Genomic DNA, 20,779 nt, shown 5'->3' on the forward strand with positions numbered 1-20,779 from the left:
CACCCGGCGCCTTCCGCATGTGCTGCAGATCCCAAACCCGCGAGGCTGCGGTCCCCACGGGAGGGATGCTCCAGCACAGAGGCACCCGGGGCTCCACGTTCCTGTGGGGCAGCACCCCAACCCTGCTTGGGACAAGAAAAAAAAAAAAAAAAGCCCATCCCGGCCCCAAAGCATCCCTCCGCAGCCCCACCAGTGCCAAACCCCAAGTGGCCCCAGGGGTACCCCTACCCCCAGGTCCCCCCGGAGGCATCCCCAGCCACTCCAGCCCGGGGGCGGGGGCGGAGGGAGGGGGACACCCACACCCCGAACTACATCTCCCAGCGGGGAGCGCCGGGCCGGGGGGGGCCGGGCCGGGGCTGGAACCGGGGCGGGGCGGCGGGGAGAGCCCAACCCCGGAACCGCTGCGGGCCGCCGCCTGCGCCCAGCCCCCCCGGTTCTCCCCGCCCCGGCCCCGGCCCCGGTGCCTCGCAGAGCCCAGCCATGGCCCGGCGATGCCGGTAAGTTTGCTGGCTGCCGGGGCCGCCCTCCGGGGAAGGATGCAGCAGCCCCCGGGGCAGGTTTGGGGTGTGCATCGCCGGCATGGGGAGCTGGATGGAGGGGTGGGGGGGGGGGGGTGAAGGGGTGCGGGGCGGGGGTGAAGGGGTGCGGGGCTGGAGGCGGGGGGGGGTGCCCCGTCCCGCAGACCCCAGGGTGCAGCCGGCGGCAGGGACAGGCTCGGAAGGGCGAGCGGGGTGTCGGTGCAAACCCGCGCCCTGACCTTGGGGTGCTCGCTGCGCCCGCGCGAGTTTTTTGTTTTTTTTTTTTTCTTGCGACGGGAAGGAGTCTCGCCGCCTGGAGAAGATGAAGGGAGCCCGGAGACGCGTCCCCGGCTCCACTCGCAAGGTGCGGCTTCAACTTTTGCCGCTAGACAGATGTTTGGCGGCGACGGCTTCAGCAGAGGGGTTTACGCCGCGCGTTGTGCAGGGCGCCGGGTTGGGTTTGGAGCGGTTTCTGGGGCAGACCCTCCATCAGCAAGTGCCGGCAGTGGCGACGAGCGGCCACAGCTGTTTTAGGAAGCGCAGGTCCTTCTTTCTCTTTTCCCTCTCCCTCCTGGGAGACGCGATGCCCAAAGGGCACAGTGGGCACCCACAGCCCCGTGGGGGACGAGGGTGGGGAGGTTGTGCCTGCGTGGCTGGATCTGCAGGTGGAAGAGCTGTCAGGGAGCACCTTAAGGGATTGTTGATTGCATTTGGCCCAAGGTTGTCCAGCATCGTTGGCTATTGGATACAGATGGAAATTCAGGATCCTGAGTCGCCAGCCCAGCAACGTGAGCCATCCACCGCTCTCTGGAGCTGCCAGTACCTGGAGTTTCATGGTGTCTCAATGTCTGGAAAATCGCAGGGACCATGCCAGATGGATGTGCTTAGGTTTCCATTTATTCCCCATATCGTGTTGTAGTACTTGTTGAGGTGGACTCAGGTTTCAGCCTGCCTCAGCATCTGAAATGCTGAGTGCTCCCAAAGTGCTGAATCGGCTCTTGTAAGAAAGGATCTGGGTGGAGGGGGGCAAAATGGAGCACAGGTCTTGCTGTGGGGCGGTTTGTCTTGGAGGATGGAGATGAGCAGGAGCAAGATTAACACCCGTGGGAGCACTGGGGAGAGAGGCTGTTGGAGTGATAGGGTGGTGGATGAAGCACAACTTGTCCCAGCAGGAATTGGGCTGGGGGACCGAAAGACAGCAGCAAGGACACCAAAATCTTTATGGCTGTGTGTCTTATACAGCACACATGGCAAATGAAATAGGCTAATAGCAGACCAATGCCTCACACCAGGGTATCATACACTTGCCCTCTGGACCAGCTCTGCTGGGCCATGTCCCGGCCTCGTGCTGGCTCCTTCAGTGTGAGCAATGAAAGTACTGCAGTTCTTGCTCTCAGGTTGTTTTGTGGTTTTTTTTTCTCTGGTATTTGGTGTATTTCTTTCGCCGCTGTTGGGCACAAACTGGGTGGTTTGAGTTGATACCTCTCCAAGAGCTGCTGGCCCCGCAGCTGCTGAGGAGCTGACTGCTGGGCTCTGGGTTACCCCGCAGCACAGCTTTAGGGCCAGGCTGCCTCCTGCTCCCTCAGGGGCTGTAGAATATCTCCATGGTGGACACAGAGATGTACCTGAAGGGAGAACACCAGAGCTTTCTCTCCCACGTGTCGCTGCACTTTGATACAAGTGGACCAGGAGAGCTCGCTTTCTTTTGAAGTCTCCACAAATCTTTGCGGCTCAGACAAATTCAGGCACTGTGATGTGCCTCCAGGCAAGGGAAAGCGAGAGCCTTTGGTCATGGTTTAGTCATTAGCCTGCAGCACCACAAGCGGTGTGCAGCGTTAGAGTGAAAACCCAGCTTATTAAAACTTCATCTTGCTAATTAGCACAGGGTGAAGAACAAAGAAAAATGATGTTGCAAAAGGGGAATTGTCAGGGATGTTAAATATTAAGTCATCTGCTGCCGGAATTGACTCCCAGTGGCTTTTTTGTATTCATGGTCAGACACTGCATGAGGTGTCTACATGGGTTTGGAGCATCACTGGACACTGGCAGCTTTAAGGGACATAACTGGGCTGTAAAGTGATGATTCCTACAATACAGGTAAAACTATTTAAGGCTCGGCAGAGCTAATGCCACAGCTTCAAATCTCCTGTCTGCTCTTGCAGACAGAGCGAGGTGCTCGCAGCATGTCTGCACTTTGCAGGTGAGCTCTGTATTCATGTGGCCCCCTTGGATTTGGGGTTTATCCTCTGGGTGCCCGGTGCTGTTTAATCCTGGCTTACGAACCAGCCAGCAGCAGTGGGGCTGCTTGTTTCTTTTTGCTCAAGGAAGCCTTGTTACTCTGCTGAATCATGACTCTGCTCAAAATCACAAGACCTGAGGAAGGAAAAAAACCAAACCCAAACCCTAGGTTGGTTTTTGGTTTGCTTTCTGATTCTGGAGAGCCTGTGAATGCAGGAGGGGACAAGCCTTTGCTGGCCCTTCGTGCTCACCTGGCAGGGAGGCGAGATGCCAGCCCGAATCCCGCGACTCCGGGAGCTGGTGCTTGGCAAAGTGTGTGCCCTTCATGCCGTCAGGATGCCTGCGGCAGCCACCTCTTGGCCGGGTGCCGCTGCCTCGGCACACCCTGACCAGAGGGTTGGCTGCTCACACATCCATCAAAGTGCCCGAGAAAACACACCCGTGACGTGCTGGGTCCCCTCCTCCTGCCTGTGGACACATGCTGCTCAGGTTGCAGCCAGCTCGTAGTCCCGAAACATCCCCATGCGGAGAGGATGAAGCTGACGGGGACGCGGAGATGTAGCAGCACTTACTTTTTAGGTGCTTAAAAAGCCATCTGTGGCACAGCCAGGTGGCAGGCAGGGATCCCCAGGAGGCGATGGTCGGGTAAGTACCGGCACCGTGCACCCAGTGGGATGAGCTGCCTCCTGGCCGGGGCTGTCCATATCTGACAGCTGGGTGCTGTGGGGAATTTGCTGCCGTGTCTTGCCACAGAGGCAGCAGCCCCAACAGCACACGTCTTTGCAGGAGGCGCAGAGACCCATCCCCACACGCAGCCTTTCCCCGAGCCCCTCAGACCGGGCAGCCGGTCAGTCCCTGCTTTGCAGGGACAGTGAAGGTGAGGGTCCCCTGGGAAGGAAGCACTGTGTCCCCCTCACTGTCCCTGTCGTGCTAAGGCAGGGTCGCTGCCTGGACTCAGGTGCCAGGGGTCTGTGCCACCCACATTCACCCTGGGGTGGCTTCTGTACCGCGGGGATAAACCCAGGGTCCTGGGGCGATCCAGTGCGGTATTTGGGGGGATCCTTGCGGGTGGCTCTGCACGGCTGGGGGAGGAATCGGTGCCTCTGATCCATGGGGGGGGCTGGGGTGTGGGGGGAGCAGCCCTTTGCTGGCTCTGCCACAGGGTGCCCCGGCCTGTCCCACCTGCTCCCATCAGCACCAAGTGGCTGGAACAGTAATTTCACCCTTTATGACTCCAAAAACCCCTACAGAGAACTGAAGTGCTGCTGCAGAGCCCTCCAAGGGAAATTAAATTCCCAGGAAGGGTTTGCTCATCCCCCGTCTCAGGTTTGCAAAGTCCCTTTGGCAGGGCTGGTCCCCCACGGGGGATTGCAGTGTGGGCACGTGGAGCTTTTTAGCCCCTGCAGCTGTTTTGCAGAGAAGTAATTTCCCCCTTAATTTGCCATCCTAATTCCTTGCTCTTTTATGGGGTTGGAGATGCCTCCCGGTGAAATCTCCTGTGTTTCCTTAGCTTGACTCCTGCCAAGATGTTTGGGGAAGAAGCGGCAGCACCTTGCACTGGAGGGAAGGGTTTCCCAGCATGCCAGCATGGGAAATGGGCGCATGTCCCCAGCACGAGCTTGGCCCCTGGCACGGGTCAGACCTGACTCCACCAGGGCAATAGGGACCAGTTAAATGTTATTGACCCTCTTTAAATGAATGTCCTAGTTGCAAAATTGCTGGGGTTAGTGGTGCTGTGGGTCTCGCAGCCTGTGGTTAGCAGCGGTGTTGGTAAAAATAGAAGCGGTCAAAAAATGGATTTTTATTTTTACTCCGTAAAGTGTGTCCTGCTCGGATATTTTGCTTTCATCTCGAGTTGAAGCAAGGCGACTCACTGCTTCCACAGAACAGGAAGAAAAAGCTTTGTTTTGGGTCAGCAGGGAAGCTCCAGTGCAGCAAGCTACAAACATGCTGTTTGGCTTTGACACCCTCCGTTCCCATTTTCTCTTTTTTTTTTTTTTTGAGGCATTAAAGGTCACCGCAATGTCATCTTGGAGCAAAATAACAAGTTTGCATTCCAAAAAAAATGTTGAAAGAGGCTTTGCATGAGCAGGCACCTCTGCGGGCTGCAGCTCATGAGTGCAAGACGGCAGGCGTCTCCAAGGAACTTGGGAGACTTACCTCTCATCTGGGACAAAGCCAAATCACCGACTGTAGAACGTACATTTTGTTAACAAGGCAACAAAATAGAGGGGCTGGGCGGGCACAGAGTGAGATCCTGTTTTTCAAGACCTCCCTGGCCCATTAGTATGCTGGGTGATCCCTGCAAACACCCTTCTCAGCATCTTTGTTGGAGTGGTACCAGAGTGGGTGATGTCTGTTACCCCAGGGCAGCCACAGGGGTTTGATCCTGGCCCAGCCAGAACGACCAGAGCAAGATTAAATCCACCAGCTCAGACACCTGGCTTGCACATCCTTCCGAGGCAGATCGGTGTCCAAAGGCCACAAAAGGCTGCAAAACCTTTCTTAAAAAACACATTATTTTTCTACTGGCAGTGGCAGTGACATCTCCTTCATGTATGTCCTGAGCTCCAGCCCATGGGGGGGAAAGAAAGAAACAGCCTAAAAATAGAGCAGCTTCGAAGTAGTTCATAAATAATAAACTCGCCTCCTGAAAAAGAGATGAAAATCCAGAAAATCTCTAAAGCCCTGGGAGCTAATGTCAATTTCACATGGAGTGAGGAGGTGGCTGTCCCCACAGTGGCAGTATTGGCCATTTCTTGGGCTTAAAACCCTAAATGAGAACTGGGAAAGAAAACACCATTTATTTCCTCTTTTTTTTCAGAAAACATGAAAACTCTAAAAAAATTTTTTTTCCCAAATAATTTGCAAGTCCTGCTTGGTGGAAGCTGCATTTTATTTTTCCTTGAGCTTTGCAGTCCCCAGATAAGGCACCTGTGAGACACAGACATGCCTCTGATAGTGACAGGCATTTGCGTGTCTCTCTCTGGCATCCCAAAAATTCCCAGTGCTGAGAGGGAGGGAGCTCATTTGGGCTCAGCATACCCATCTGTATTTCCAGAACCATCCTGCCACTTGTGGCTTCACTCAGCTGTACTGGTTTTGGTTTCTGCAAACCTTCCTCCCCGCCATCCCCAGTACAATCCTGGGCTGCTTCTGATTCACCCCAAAGCCAAGGAGGCATTAATAGGGGGGACGAAGGTTTATCCCAAACACAGCATCTTCGCACCTGCCTGTCTCTTCCCTGCCTTTATTGCCCAATTTTTGCTGGGCTCAGCTGGGCTCACATCACACGTGCTGGTGGGTGAGGGCCCCATTCCCCTCCTGGGGGGCAGGATCTGGCCCTGGGTGACACATTTGGGGTGGTTGGAGTTGCTCTCATCCCGTGCTGGAGTTCCCCGCCAGCGAGTGAGGGCTCTGAGGGACTTGGCCATGGGACAAGCAGTTTAGCTAAACCTATCGCCTGTTCAGGCTAATCGCTTCCTAATGCCGCTGTAATCCCATTTAAAGCAACTGGCAGCCTAGAAAGTTACTGGCTCCCAGGGGAAGGTTAAAATGACCGGGCCGGCAACCAGAAAGTTCCCCCAGCTGCAAGGTCTGGTCCAATACGTGTTTCAAGTTGAATATAAAATGCTGTATGTTTTGTTGAGCCTGCACACAGATGCTGCTCTGGGTTTACACCTGAGCAGCGGGGTTTAGGTGGTTCTCAGGACCCCTTTCTGCTTTACTTGTCCTTTTTTGGGGAGAAAGATCCGTTCGAGGTACAGAGGACAATGTGCTCCCTGTTCGAGGTACAGAGGACAATGTGCTCTGGCTTGTCACGCCTGCAGCAGGGAGAAGGTTCGGTGTTTCATTCTGGATCTTTTTCTTTTTTTTTAAAAAGAAATCAACCGCTTTAGAGGGAGTTGCTGCAACCAGCTTTGTTTATGCCCAAGAAGAGGGTTATTTTTCCTCCGCTTTGCCCAGAGCTGGCAGGCTTACAGCCCCAGGGCTTGGGGAGGAGGTAGCATGCTGGTGTTTGCTGGTGCTAGGCAGGTACCGGCCAGCTGGTCTGCTGCTCCTCTCCTTCCCCTGCTCTTCCTGCAGCTGGGCTTGTTTCTCACTTTCCCGTGTCCTTACTTTACTTTTCCCCTTTGGATCCCCGGCGCTGTGCTTGGCCGAGCCCAGCCAGCCCGCAGCCAAGGAAAAGCCATTAGGCTCTTGGCGCAGCCCGCTTCCCTGGGGCCATGCGTGGGGGGAGTGGGCTGGAGCCAAAATGCAGCCCAGAGCCCTCTGGGGGTCCTGCACTGCTAACTCCCAACAAAATTAGCTTTTCTCCCACCCGGAGCTGTTGCAGGGGTCTGTGAGCATGGCAGGAGCGAGCCACTCTCCTCCTGCTCAGGGCTGCTGGCACAGTATCTCCTGCAGTCATGCATTGCTGCACAATGCACCCGCTACGTGCTCCCCAAAACCAGCCACAACCCACTGGTGCCTCAGCCCCATTTGGCCATCCGGGAGCTGCGGAGAAGCAGGGATTTACCCGCCTTTGCAGCAAAGCGTTGCCCAGCTGGGACATGCTGGGCATGGGGAGGGGATGGTGCTGAGGGTCAGCTGAGTTAAATCTGCCAGGGAGGCAGTTTGATTAAAATTAGGAGCGGCTGCCTGGAATTCATTACGTGGTGTCTTTTAAGGCTCTTAGTTAGCCCTGTGCTTTATAAAGGTACTGTCGGTGGGCTGACCTAGCTCCTGCTCAGCCTCCTCCTAGCCCCTCTCAGTCTTCACTCCTGCCTCACTGAAGATCTTCCCTACAAAAATAATTAATTATGGCAATGATTTGGTCATTACTGCCCTGGGGTGGTTCTCCACATGGGGCTCAGGCTGTTCTCCGCACGTGTTGTCTGCCCTGGGTAATTGGAGATGGTGTCTGGTACTTGGCGTACAGCACCTGGCATGTCACAGCCTGGCAGCGGGGGGCTGGGGGGAGCTGCTGAAATTGAGATGGCAAATGGATGACAGGCCATCCCTTGATTTGGAGGTTCTTCTGAGACTATTTATATACTCCTCTTTTTCAGAGACGGGTGCTCTGGGACTCGGTGGAGGTGGGAACTCTCCTAACAGTCCGTTTTCTTACGCTGAGAGTCCCAGGGTTGCTGCAAAGAGATCTTCCTTCCCGCTCCTCTGCAAAAAGCTCTAGAGAAAACCGAGCACCATGTACACCTTCCTGCCAGAGAACTTCACACCGGTGAAGCAGAAGCCTTCCAAGGAGCTGAGGCCCATGCTGGGGGCCATCTTGCTGGGCCTCATCCTGTTCATTGCTGCGGTGGTGGCCTGGTGCTACTACACGGTGTCCCTGCGGAAGGCGGAGCGGCTCAAGACGGAGCTGATGGACCTGCGGGCGGATGGCTTTGTCATCAGGAACCAGCACGGGGAGGTGGTCTTCCGCCTGGCCTTCCGCTCGGGCAGCCTTGACCTGGAGTCGTGCTCCAAGGAGGGCGAGATTTTGAGCTGCACGCGGTCGGGCGGGGGGCCGCTCAACTTCTTCATCCAGACGGTGAAGCCCAAGGACACGGTGATGTGCTACCGTGTGCGCTGGGAGGAGCTGGCAGCCGGCCCGGCGGTGGAGCACACCATGTTCTGGGAGGACGCCCACTGGTACGGGGGCTCGGAGATGAGCACCCAGCACTGGCCCATCCGCCTGTCCGGCTACCAGGAGCCCGTGCCCTACGTGACGAGCGACGTCTACTCCTTCCGAGACAGCTTCGGCGGCATCCTCGAGCGCTACTGGCTCTCCTCCAAGGCGGCGGCCATCAAGATCAACGACTCCGTGCCCTTCCACCTGGGCTTCAACGCCACCGAGCGTGCCCTCTTCTTCCAGGCCCGCTACAAGGACTCGCCCTACAAGCCCCCGCCGGGGCAGCAGCCCTTCCCCGAGCTCAGCTACCGGGTCTGCGTGGGCTCCGACGTCACCTCCATCCACAAGTACATGGTGCGCAGGTACTTCAACAAGCCCTCCAAGATCCCCGCCGAGAATGCCTTCCGATACCCCATCTGGTCCACCTGGGCCCTCTACAAGAACAATATCGACCAGGATAAACTCTTGCGGTTTGCCGAAAAGATCAAGAAGTACCGTTTTAACTGCAGCCACATTGAAATTGATGACATGTACACGCAAGCCTATGGGGACTTTGACTTTGACCCTGTCAAGTTCCCCAATGTAACAGAGATGTTTGCAAAACTGAGGGAAGATGGGTTTAAGGTCACCCTGTGGACTCACCCTTTCATAAACTACAATTCCTCCAATTTTGGGGTGGGAATTGAGCGTCAGCTGTTCATCAAGGAGCCGTCGGGGCGGCTGCCAGCCATGGTGGAGTGGTGGAACGGCATCGGGGCCATCCTGGACTTCACCAACCCAGCAGCCCGGGACTGGTTCCAGAGCCACCTGCGCCAGCTGCGACACAAGTACGGCATCTCGTCCTTCAAATTTGATGCAGGCGAGACCAGCTACCTGCCCAAGCAGTTCAGCACCTTCCGCCCACTCTCGGACCCCAGTATCTGGTCACGGCGCTACACGGAGATGGCCATCCCCTTCTACGAGCTGGCCGAGGTGCGGGTGGGCTACCAGTCGCAGAACATCTCCTGCTTCTTCCGCATCATTGACCGTGACTCTGTCTGGGGCTACGAGCTTGGCCTCAAGTCCCTCATCCCCACGGTGCTCACCATCAGCATGCTGGGGTACCCCTTCATTTCCGCTGATATGATCGGGGGAAATTTTTTCCCCAACAAGACGGAGGGGGCAGTGGAGATCCCCGACCGGGAGCTGTACGTGCGGTGGCTGGAGCTGTCAGCCTTCATGCCCTCCATGCAGTTCTCCATCCCGCCCTGGCTCTACGACAAGGAGGTGGTGGAGATTGCGCAGAAGTTCACGGAGCTCCACGAGTCGCTGGTGGCTCCGCTGCTGCTGGAGCTGGCTGGGGAGGTCACTGACACGGGCGACCCCATCATCCGTCCCATCTGGTGGATCTCGCCCCGCGACGAGGCCACTCACAGGATTGACTCCCAGTTCCTCATCGGGGACACCCTTATGGTGGCCCCTGTCCTGGAGATGGGCAAGCAGGAACGTGACGTCTACCTGCCGGCAGGCAAGTGGCGCAGCTACAAGGGGGAGTTATTTGAGAAGACCCCGGTGCTGCTCACGGACTATCCCGTTGACCTGGACGAAGTCGCCTATTTCCTCTGGGTTTCCTAACGGGCTCCTCCATCAGCTTTGGGATAACCATGCCTTACCTAGGACTTTGTAACAAATAATTCTTATTGCACATTTTGTTTTAGACTGGGGTTGAGTAAGGGAATTAAATAGACTTCACTGTCCTTTGGGTAATTTTTTTTTATTTCGAGGCATTGTGACTTTTTTTTTTAGTTTGGCGCATGTGGGAGACGCCAGTTGGGTTATGGTATTCAGAGTTTTCTCTATAGGTCATGAAGGAGTTGTCAGTCTGTCTGCAGACACATAGTAAACCCAATACTTTTTCAGTTTCCAAGGATTTCAAGAGGTGGAGGTTGGTTAGTGCCAGTGGGAGTGTTTCTGGTCTCGTGGGAGCACCCGGCGCTGGTCGTGGGGGCGTGTGATGTGGGAGGGTTGCTACAGCACAGCCTATCATGAGTTTTATAACATGGCAAATATATTTAAAAGGACTTTATTAAGAGCAGAAAACAAACTAGAGATACATATATATATATATACACACATACTTTTTTTCCCCCTTTGGTCTAGTGTGGCACTGGACTGACTGTTGACCCATGCTCCTGCTTTCCTGGGTACCAGGCGGGCCAGGTTACTCGAGTGATTTACAGGTGCTTTAACTGTATGGGCTGCGTATTGCTTGCTGGGGCAGCTGCATCCCACCTCCTCGCCTATTTAACACCCGCTGCAATGCACTTGCCTGTGTGTTTTGCCTTGGGTGTCAACATTGCCTTTGCTAGAGCAGTGCCATCCATACCAGCATGCCCCATTGATCTTTTTAAAGTATTTATGGCCCTGCTTCGTTATATGATTATCCTGCTGATATCATCCCTTTTGGTTTTTAAGGACAGATGAGCTTTCAGGTTTGTTGCTGGCAGAAGGACTGCCTGGGGCAAAGCTGTTCTCAAAAAGTATGTGCAGCGCTTTCTCGGGAACAGCCAGTTCCCAGGAGTGGCACGTGTCTTGGATTGACAGTGACATTTGCTGCTAGCCGGCTTGCTGGTGGGTGGAAAACACTGGCTTTTGCACTGATGGGTCTGTGCCAGCGGGTGTTCTCATCGCACCCGCAGAAATGTTCCCATCTACTATGAAATTAAGCTAATACCCATCTCCGTCTCAGGTCGCAGTTAGAGGTGATGATTTTGTGGAGAGTTTTTCTGAAGCAGCCCTCCTCTCTCACTGGGAGAATTAGGTGCCTTCCTCAGGCAGCGTCTGCGGTGCTGGAGGTAGGGTTGCTGTCAGAGGCTTCTGCAGGGGACACAGGGTGACGTGGTCCTGCACCCCAAGTCGCTGGCAGCCGGGATGGAGCTGCAGAGATGCCTCTTTCCCAGCTTTCCCATTTGGTTTTGTACGGGAAGATGCATTTACAGAGAGCTGCGGGCAATCTCCGCTCTGAGACAGAGCAAACAGGATTGAAGCCTGGCAGCCTTCCTCCCCAGGGCAGGACATTCCCGGCTGTGCCTTGGTTGGGAGCATGTTTCAGGCCCTGAATTTTTAATGAGCCTCTGCAGAATTGAACTGCGTTGGCTGGGAAGGTTTGAGGCACCCTGCCCAGGCTACAACCAGCCAAGGAGAGCTCAGCATCTGCGGGGTTTCTCATGGGATTGTGTCTGGGCTGAGCGTGGGTCTGGCATGAGTCTGCCACCCAAGGAGGTGGTGCTGTGTTTTGGGTAGGGTCGGGCACCAGTGAGGATCTTTCTCAAAGCCCATCTGCCACTGGGCTTTGCAGGAGGCAGAAAAGAAGATGCAGCAAAACTGGGGGTTGTGATGGGGTCCAGGAGTAGAAATGTACGTGTTTGGGACAAAATCTGAAGCAGTTTTATAGTTAGGAAGGAATTGAGGAAGTCCAGTTTGATGGATTCTTTGGAGCATCCCTTGAGGTCTGAATCTGCCCTGCATAATTTGGTGTTTCAGCCTCAAAATGAGGTGCAGAGGAGCCCTATAGGTCCTTGCCCAGCTGGAGCACAAGCGTGTCCCAAAGCCTGTTTCTTATGGCTTTTAACTATGAAGGACTCAGGTTTGTTCCCTGCCGCCAGTGCAAATAGTGGTTATGTTACAAGTTACAGACAACCTGGCAAGGAGTTAATCCTGGAGCCCCAGCGTCAGTCATCAGGGCACTGGCAGGATTTGGCCCTTGGACTGGAGGGTGGAGGTGAAGGTGAGGAGCTCCTGGAGATGAGTTAGACCACAGCCTGCAAGGAGGACAGGGTGTGGAGGGGGCTTCTCTAGCCCCAGAAATGCATAAAGGCCATGCTTTGAGGGGCTCCAGCTCTTCCCTTTCAACCTGTGCTTGTGAAATGCTTGTCTTCCTCTGGCACGGGAGTCGTTGTGTGGAGGAGATGTTGCTGCACAGCTCAGCTGCCAGTGAAGAAGTGGGATCCTTGGCACATGACTTCATGGGAAGGATCCCAGAATTACCAGGAGATGTTGTGTGTCTTCCCCTTCCCTGTCTCTGCTGTGCCACTCACCACATCCCTCACTAGTAAGGTGTGAGGCTGCGTGAAGAGAAACACAGCATTCCTGTTAGTATTCCTTTACTATTAAAATGATGGGTGCAGCCAGAGAAGTGCCTTCAATCTCCTCGCAGTGGTTTCAGGCCCTGTCAGGAAGGTCATGGAGGAAATTCTGTATTAGACACACTGTCTTCCTGCCCCTCCCCTCAAAAGAAAGGATTTTATTACCAAATTTTAGTTTTCTTTTTATTTAACTATATGAATAAATGGGTAAGATTATAGAGTACCCTTATTTTTCTAAATGCTGTAGTTAGGGCATAAGTGGCCATGGCTATTCAGTGCTCCAGCTAGGAGAAAGGTAAAGCTGTTGGGAAGACATAAGGGATGATGCTGAAGAGCAGGTCCGTATGGGTGGCTCTCTGTGGGTCCATGGCATCGAGCCTTTCCCACCTGTTGGGGACAGGCTCAGCAGTGCTACCTCAAGCTATCTCACAGGTTTCTGCATACCCTTTCTGTCCGCCTTTTTACCAGAAACACTATTTCTGGCAGCACTGCAGGATTTGAGGACCTGTAGGATGTTGCAGACCACAAGCACTCTGTGCACGGACACCTTGGGAACTGCTACTAAGAGATGTCTCTGATTTACACCATGGGTCACTGGCCAAAGCAGGGTTTAGTTCAACTCAGCCAAGGAAAAGCCCTGAAACAGATTTGGGAGTTGGATATAGCCTTTTCTACCCAGCCCACAGCAGACCACAGCTGAGCAGCAGGTCAACGTGATGCACGTGTGATTGAATTTTGAAGCTTGCACTGTCGTATACTGGGTTTTCTGGATGCTAGTGTTTGCACATGCCATCCTATGTCAGATTGTAATGCTGGTGGGTTTGTTTTTAACCACTTTTCTAATTCTTAATTGTTACGAAGACAGAACTGTAACATGAATTGCCTTGATTGATATAAAATTTTGGAAAACAAAAGGAAGTTTAACTATGTCCGTCTGTACCATGTACCTGGGACTGGTGGTTCAGGGAGATTTGGGGCTTTTTTCACCCTAGACTTCACTGAAATCAGAGTTGAGATTGTTGGTTCATTTAAAGCGTGCAACCTGCAGCTTTGATATATGTCTTAAAGGGAGGAGCTGGCAGCCACCCCACTCTTGTGTTTGCAGTGGTGGCAGAAGACAGAGATATGGAGATGACCCACTGGATCATGGATCGCCCTCCCTTGCGTCCCGACAGCAAAGGGATTAGCTGTGCCTTAGGGCTGGCCTGGAGAAGACCATGTCAAGGCGAATCCCCATGTTGCGTCCACCCCTGGGGATGGGGACCAGACCCTCGTGCCTGTATTTCTGCTGACATCCACCCAAAAAGGGCCCATTGTCACTGAATCTGGGGGGTTTGCTGCTCCACGCTGCTCTCAGAGGACCTGTGCTTTGGGACTCTTTGCTAGTACTGAAGAAGAGGAGGCTGCTCTTGACTTCCCTCAGACACTCCAGAAGGTCTGTCTGGGCCCTGGCTGTCCCCACTGCCCCTGCGGCCGCCCTTTCCAGATAGCACTGACGGCCAGGATGGGGATGGAGTAGATGTTTGTGGCTACAGGAGTGCCAGAAGTGAAATGTGTGAAACTTGTTCAGGAGCCTGCCTTGCCCCAGCCCACCCCCTTTGCCCCACACGGTGTTTTTCCTGCCCTTTCCATTGTTACTATACAAACCACAGCCTGCCTTGTGCCACCCAGGCATCACTAGCACTGGTCAACACGTGCAGCTTGGCTTGACGAATGAGAGGGACTTCAATTTGCTCCTTTTGCAATAAAAGACATTTTCCCAATGCTTTTCCTTTGCCTTCTCCCTTGGGTGTGAGCAGCATCCATACACTTGGCAGATGCTTATGGTGCAGGTGAAGCCAGTGCTGGCTGGAGACCTGGGGGCAGGTTCGCAGATTGCAGCACTTGCAACCTTGCAGCAAATCCTCAATAGTGCAGGAGACCTCCCTGGAATCAGTGGGTTTAGTTTTGGTTTTGGTTTGCATCCTCCTAAAAGCTGGCACTGTGTGCAAGGGAGAGTGTGTGAGTCTTGCCAAGGACATGGAGACAGCAACTGGGGTCTGCTCTGTCCTGGGTCCCAGCTAAGTGGCAGTGCTTGAAAACACATCCACGGCTATGTACGGCACAGGGAGGAGTGTTAAAGGCCAAGTCCAAACCCTAGTGGGGCTACAGCAAAAGCCCAATTCATTTCAATCTGGATTTCAAGGCGGTGCCAGTGGGTGACAGCAGAGCAGTGGCTGCTGACCCATGAGATCCTGGCCAGAAGCGTGTGCATCCCTGCCCGAAATCACAGCTTTTATTAAAAGTAAGAAAAACCCAACAGGCAGGCAGACAGGCAGGCAGAGCCCAAGGCTGGGAAGGACTGTGGTGAAAGGACAAGCTGACAGCAGCAGAGTCCCTTCAGGCACATGGCCAGGCTGGCAGCCTCAATTAAAAACCAACCTCAGTTGCAGCTTGTCCTGAGCTGGTGGGAGCTGCCAGCCTGCAGATCCCTTGAGCTGGCTAGAGCCATAAAGCTAGTCTGGGCTGATGTAAAATCCCAGAGGCCAAGTAGAGGAAAGCAGGGATTTTTTTTAATTTTTTTTCCCCCAGTAGGGCTGGGTGGTTTTTAGCTCAGTGATCATCAAAGATTAAGGGCAATAAACTCCTCCCCCGTGGCAGGAGGGTGCAGAGAGGCAGCCTGCTTGCAGGATGCCTCCAGCACGGGTCCCCTGTGGCTCCCTGTGGCTGGGCTGGGCAGCAGGGAAAGGCACTGGGGGAAAGACTGGAAAGTGATGGGGATCTGGGGGAGAGATTTTTGCAGCTAAATGGGACCAGGCAGCTCGTATCATCCCCAGAGTTTGCAGAAAGTCTTGGTGACGCTTTCCCCCCCCACCTCCCAGCCTGGGATGCAGGCGGGCAGCAGAGCCGTGTGTGTGCATACTGATTATAGGGGCAGAGGTCTGGTATCAGGGGGTTGGAGCCTGGCTCTCCCACCTCTCCCCTGCACGTGGGCATCAGCTTTTCAGAAAGCTTTTTTCATGCTGCAAGAATAGCCAAATGAATTGTGCTGGGACCCTCTGGTTGTCCCAAGCCCAGCTGTCAGGGACCCCTCAGGGCTTCATAGCAAAAATAAAGCAGAGAAAGCATTCAGAAACATTTTCTCATCCTTGGGGGAGATACCCCAATGGAAACCACTATCCTGGAGTGGGAGAAAGCCCATGGTAAGGACCCAGAGATGTTAACCCAGGTCTTTTAACCCTGAACACCCCTGCCAGACTGAGCATTGCTTTCCCTTTCACATCCCTGGATTAAAGTGGGGTTTTCCCTCCCATTGCCACACCAGCGACAGTATTACTGCAGCTTGAACTGCTTTCAGGGGCATCTTCTAAGATGTTCTGGCTCATCCCTGCTGTTGTCCCACTGTGACCATGCAGGGTCCTTGTGCCATAATGGACCCACTGATGGGCAACAGGGGTCTGAGCCAGTTTTGGGGCTACTTCACCTGAGCACCAAACCAGGTCTGAAGTGAGTGCAATGTTCTCCTGCCCCTGTTTACTTTTTATATGGACCAGCTCTGAGGCAAATCCCTAAAGAAAGCTTTCTCCTGCCTTGTGGCCATGCACAGCTTTACCTCCCAGGTGCCTACTAGCAGCGTGCTGGGGTCAGTGAAGGAACTGGTCTCTCACTTTGAGAAGGCGCATTGCAGCCCAGAGACCCCAGGGCTCATCTAAACTGCTCAGTCATGTCACCTTTAAACTTTGCTTAAAAACAAGGCAGATTGGACCAAGAGTGGGGAGCATCTCACAGCCAGCCTGCCCACCCCAAGCCTGCAGGTGCTGCTGAGACACCTTCACCTGGGAGAAGTCACCTCTGTGGGCAGAAAGATGCTGGCTCATGGACAGGGATCTCCATCAACACAGCTGGTAGCATGGAAGAACATTTTCCATGGGTAAACTGAGGCAGGAGAGCACTTGGGCTGCTTTAGTAATTGTCTGAACTCTCTCAGGAGGATGATGGCCGAGTCCTTTTCTGGGACCTGATGGATTGCACCCTTTGGCTCTAAATTTGGTCCCAAAACACACATGGATCCCATTAGGTCCTAACCCATGCATGACTTGGTGCTAGGTTTTAATCTTGGCTGCCATGAGATTTCACCACATGCTTACAGCCTTGGCTGAATCCACACCATGGACATGGTTCTCAATAATTTCTTCCAATAAAAGGGGGAAAACAGTTGCCACAGCATCAGCAAGTGCTATAGCTTCTTTCTCCTTGCTCAGACAAATCAGGCTATGGGAAATGTAAACTCCGCTTACTCCTACATCAGCACTCATCTGATGTGCAGGTTGAAAATTGGGTGCCTCCCTCCTCAGGATAATCACAGACTGCCTTTTGTAAAAAATGTACTCTGCTACAACTGCCTCCTTCACTAAGTAAATGAAATTATAAATGTCTCAAGGGATCAGCTATGAAACTGGGTAACAAAGGAGTTCATGTAATTTACTTTACATACCAGAAGCGTGCATGGCATTTCTTGCTGGGAAAAGATTACAAGCAGAGGCTATGTTTCTATACATTCTATTTGTCATACTGCAATAATAAAGACAGACATCCAATATATTTTAATAAGTAAGTTATTCTACAGCACTTCCCACACAAAAGAGAGATCATAGGGTTTTCTTCAAATTTCACACAGAAGTATTTCTACTTTAAAAACTATTAAAATTCCCAGGTCATTACAGTCATTGGTTCATTAATCCCTGAGACCATTGCACAGCTCATGGAGGAGCCCATTAGGAAACCCAGAAGAAATAGGCAACTTCGTCCAGGTCAACAGGATAGTCCGTGAGCAGCACCGGGGTCTTCTCAAATAACTCCCCCTTGTAGCTGCGCCACTTGCCTGCCGGCAGGTAGACGTCACGTTCCTGCTTGCCCATCTCCAGGACAGGGGCCACCATAAGGGTGTCCCCGATGAGGAACTGGGAGTCAATCCTGTGAGTGGCCTCGTCGCGGGGCGAGATCCACCAGATGGGACGGATGATGGGGTCGCCCGTGTCAGTGACCTCCCCAGCCAGCTCCAGCAGCAGCGGAGCCACCAGTGACTCGTGGAGCTCCGTGAACTTCTGCGCAATCTCCACCACCTCCTTGTCGTAGAGCCAGGGCGGGATGGAGAACTGCATGGAGGGCATGAAGGCTGACAGCTCCAGCCACCGCACGTACAGCTCCCGGTCGGGGATCTCCACTGCCCCCTCCGTCTTGTTGGGGAGGAAGTTTCCTCCAATCATATCTGGCAGTACAAACGGGTACCCCAGCATGCTGATGGTGAGCACCGTGGGGATGAGGGACTGGAGGCCAAGCTCGTAGCCCCAGACAGAGTCACGGTCAATGATGCGGAAGAAGCAGGAGATGTTCTGCGACTGGTAGCCCACCCGCACCTCGGCCAGCTCGTAGAAGGGGATGGCCATCTCCATGTAGCGCCGTGACCAGATACTGGGGTCCGAGAGTGGGCGGAAGGTGCTGAACTGCTTGGGCAGGTAGCTGGTCTCGCCTGCATCAAACTTGAAGGACGAGATGCCGTACTTGTGTCGCAGCTGGCGCAGGTGGCTCTGGAACCAGTCCCGGGCTGCTGGGTTGGTGAAGTCCAGGATGGCCCCGATGCCGTTCCACCACTCCACCATGGCTGGCAGCCGCCCCGACGGCTCCTTGATGAACAGCTGACGCTCAATTCCCACCCCAAAATTGGAGGAATTGTAGTTTATGAAAGGGTGAGTCCACAGGGTGACCTTAAACCCATCTTCCCTCAGTTTTGCAAACATCTCTGTTACATTGGGGAACTTGACAGGGTCAAAGTCAAAGTCCCCATAGGCTTGCGTGTACATGTCATCAATTTCAATGTGGCTGCAGTTAAAACGGTACTTTTTAATGTTTCTTGCAAAATGTAGAACTTTATCCTGGTTGATATCTTTTTTGTAGAGGGCCCAGGTGGACCAGATGGGGTATCGGAAGGCATTCTCGGCGGGGATCTTGGAGGGCTTGTTGAAGTACCTGCGCACCATGTACTTGTGGATGGAGGTGACGTCGGAGCCCACGCAGACCCGGTAGCTGAGCTCGGGGAAGGGCTGCTGCCCCGGCGGGGGCTTGTAGGGCGAGTCCTTGTAGCGGGCCTGGAAGAAGAGGGCACGCTCGGTGGCGTTGAAGCCCAGGTGGAAGGGCACGGAGTCGTTGATCTTGATGGCCGCCGCCTTGGAGGAGAGCCAGTAGCGCTCGAGGATGCCGCCGAAGCTGTCTCGGAAGGAGTAGACGTCGCTCGTCACGTAGGGCACGGGCTCCTGGTAGCCGGACAGGCGGATGGGCCAGTGCTGGGTGCTCATCTCCGAGCCCCCGTACCAGTGGGCGTCCTCCCAGAACATGGTGTGCTCCACCGCCGGGCCGGCTGCCAGCTCCTCCCAGCGCACACGGTAGCACATCACCGTGTCCTTGGGCTTCACCGTCTGGATGAAGAAGTTGAGCGGCCCCCCGCCCGACCGCGTGCAGCTCAAAATCTCGCCCTCCTTGGAGCACGACTCCAGGTCAAGGCTGCCCGAGCGGAAGGCCAGGCGGAAGACCACCTCCCCGTGCTGGTTCCTGATGACAAAGCCATCCGCCCGCAGGTCCATCAGCTCCGTCTTGAGCCGCTCCGCCTTCCGCAGGGACACCGTGTAGTAGCACCAGGCCACCACCGCAGCAATGAACAGGATGAGGCCCAGCAAGATGGCCCCCAGCATGGGCCTCAGCTCCTTGGAGGGCTTCTGCTTCACCGATGTGACATTTTCAGGCAAACGCCTTTCTTTAGCATCCCCTCTTTGAGCATTTCCATGTTTTCCCACACGGTGTGTAATCAGACTGTCCATGATTCCTTTGCAGCATTAACGCCCCGTTGGAAACTTTGCTGCTGAATTTTTTTCTCGAACTGGTGAACACAAAATCCAAGATGCTGCATGAAGTTGTTCACAGTCTTCTTTCCAAAGCCTGGCCACTCACATCTGCAGTGGTATTTCATGAAACAGAGGTTATAAACACCTAAAACACGATTAAATCTTGCTAACAGCCGAAGATCCTCTCGTCCTGTTTGCAGCCCAGCCACCTCCCTGACCCTGCAGCTCTGGCTTGCTTTGCTCTGTGTGGCAGCCGCCTGTTCACTGGCAGCTGGGCTGAGTTTTTTTGGAGCTGGGCTGTGCCAGGATTCCCATGACCCTCTCTTGGCTGCAGCCTTGCTGCATCCTGCAGAGCAAGGGCGAAGGGATGAAAGTCACGCCAGAGCCTGGAGGAGAATGGGGCCAGGGAAAGGGGCTGGTACCTGACCATATAAACTGGACATCACAAGCTGTTCTGTTTTTTACATTAAATATATGTCCTGCTAGTTTTTCCCGCCTGTCCACAACTTCTCTGCATCAAATGCAGGCAGAGAAATGCTGCGCTGTAGTGTCCAGCCTCTGTCTGCTCTTCCCCACCACTCCCTGGGGATGCACCCAGTGAGTGATGTTTTATCTCCCTGCACTTTGCTCCTTCCCTGAGCTGCATGGGGACATGGGGATGCACACACTTTGTGGCCAGCACTGCTCTGGGGCAGCTGGGCAGAGCCCTTCACCTGCCTTCCCTGCTGCCTATCCCAGAGCCATCACACCAGGACAACCCCTCTTGCCCTAGCAGGGGAAAAAGAGGATGTTTCCTTACATCTGCATCTCTGGTTTTTTATCCTAATTCAGTTCCTGTAACTGTCGGGCTTATGCCAAGCAAGATGCTACAGTGCAATGGGGGAGGAAGGTATTTAGGCACAGAGTTTGAGGATGGGGATATTAAACTGAACATGTTGCAAGACCAGGACTACATTAAAACCTTGTTTTGCTGAGAAATGCACAAGAAGACAACACATCGCAGCTGCATCAAGCGTTACCAAGCCAGCCAGTACAGTGCAGCTCGCAGCATCTGAAAGCATCCACTGACAATAAAAACGACAGGCAGGGGAAACTGAGGCAGGCAGCTCGAGACAACGTACTCTGTGCAGCTGGGCTCCCAGCTTCCCTGGCCCAATCCTGAGCTCTGTGTGATCTGACAGAATGAAAATTTGCAGGAGCAGCCAGTATGGAGAGGAGGAAAAAGGGCCAGCTTGCCCATCTGAGCCATGCCCAACAATACATGCTGGACGTATTTACCTGTGCCTCCATGACATCAGTATCTAAGTATACAGAGATGATAAGCTGCCTAGGGAGCCATTAAAAATACTAGAGGTCACCACATTTGGGATCAATCGCAGCAGCCTCCCAACCACCCGAAAGAGCTGCTTTGTT

General features: G+C 54.0%; 2 protein-coding genes across 5 annotated transcripts in view; one reads left to right on the forward strand and one right to left on the reverse strand.

The window, feature by feature from the left end:
• Nucleotides 1-369: 369 nt before the first annotated feature.
• On the forward strand, nucleotides 370-13,405 carry MYORG (myogenesis regulating glycosidase). 3 transcript variants are annotated; one of them, XM_069777731.1, is made up of 2 exons: nucleotides 370-497; nucleotides 7,808-13,405. In XM_069777731.1, the coding sequence occupies exon 2, from the start codon at nucleotides 7,945-7,947 to the stop codon at nucleotides 9,979-9,981; it is 2,037 nt and encodes a 678-aa protein (XP_069633832.1). In that variant the 5' UTR covers nucleotides 370-497; nucleotides 7,808-7,944; the 3' UTR covers nucleotides 9,982-13,405. The 3 variants fall into 3 exon arrangements, with proteins under 3 accessions (XP_069633832.1, XP_069633834.1, XP_069633833.1); XM_069777733.1 differs by lacking the exon at nucleotides 370-497 and adding an exon at nucleotides 544-564; XM_069777732.1 differs by lacking the exon at nucleotides 370-497 and adding an exon at nucleotides 1,239-3,401.
• A 3,646-nt stretch (nucleotides 13,406-17,051) lies between these two features.
• The window catches only part of LOC138684011 (myogenesis-regulating glycosidase-like), a 36,163-nt gene continuing 32,435 nt past the window's right edge, over nucleotides 17,052-20,779 (reverse strand). For both annotated transcript variants that reach the window (XM_069777729.1, XM_069777728.1), the window contains exon 2: nucleotides 17,052-19,474. In XM_069777729.1, the coding sequence (XP_069633830.1) occupies nucleotides 17,246-19,342 (2,097 nt within the window). In that variant the 5' untranslated portion in view covers nucleotides 19,343-19,474 and the 3' untranslated portion in view covers nucleotides 17,052-17,245. The remainder of the gene's footprint in view (nucleotides 19,475-20,779) is intronic.

This window comes from Haliaeetus albicilla (genome assembly GCF_947461875.1).
Source record: "Haliaeetus albicilla chromosome Z unlocalized genomic scaffold, bHalAlb1.1 SUPER_Z_unloc_1, whole genome shotgun sequence".
In the NCBI taxonomy this organism is placed as follows: Eukaryota; Metazoa; Chordata; class Aves; order Accipitriformes; family Accipitridae; genus Haliaeetus; species Haliaeetus albicilla.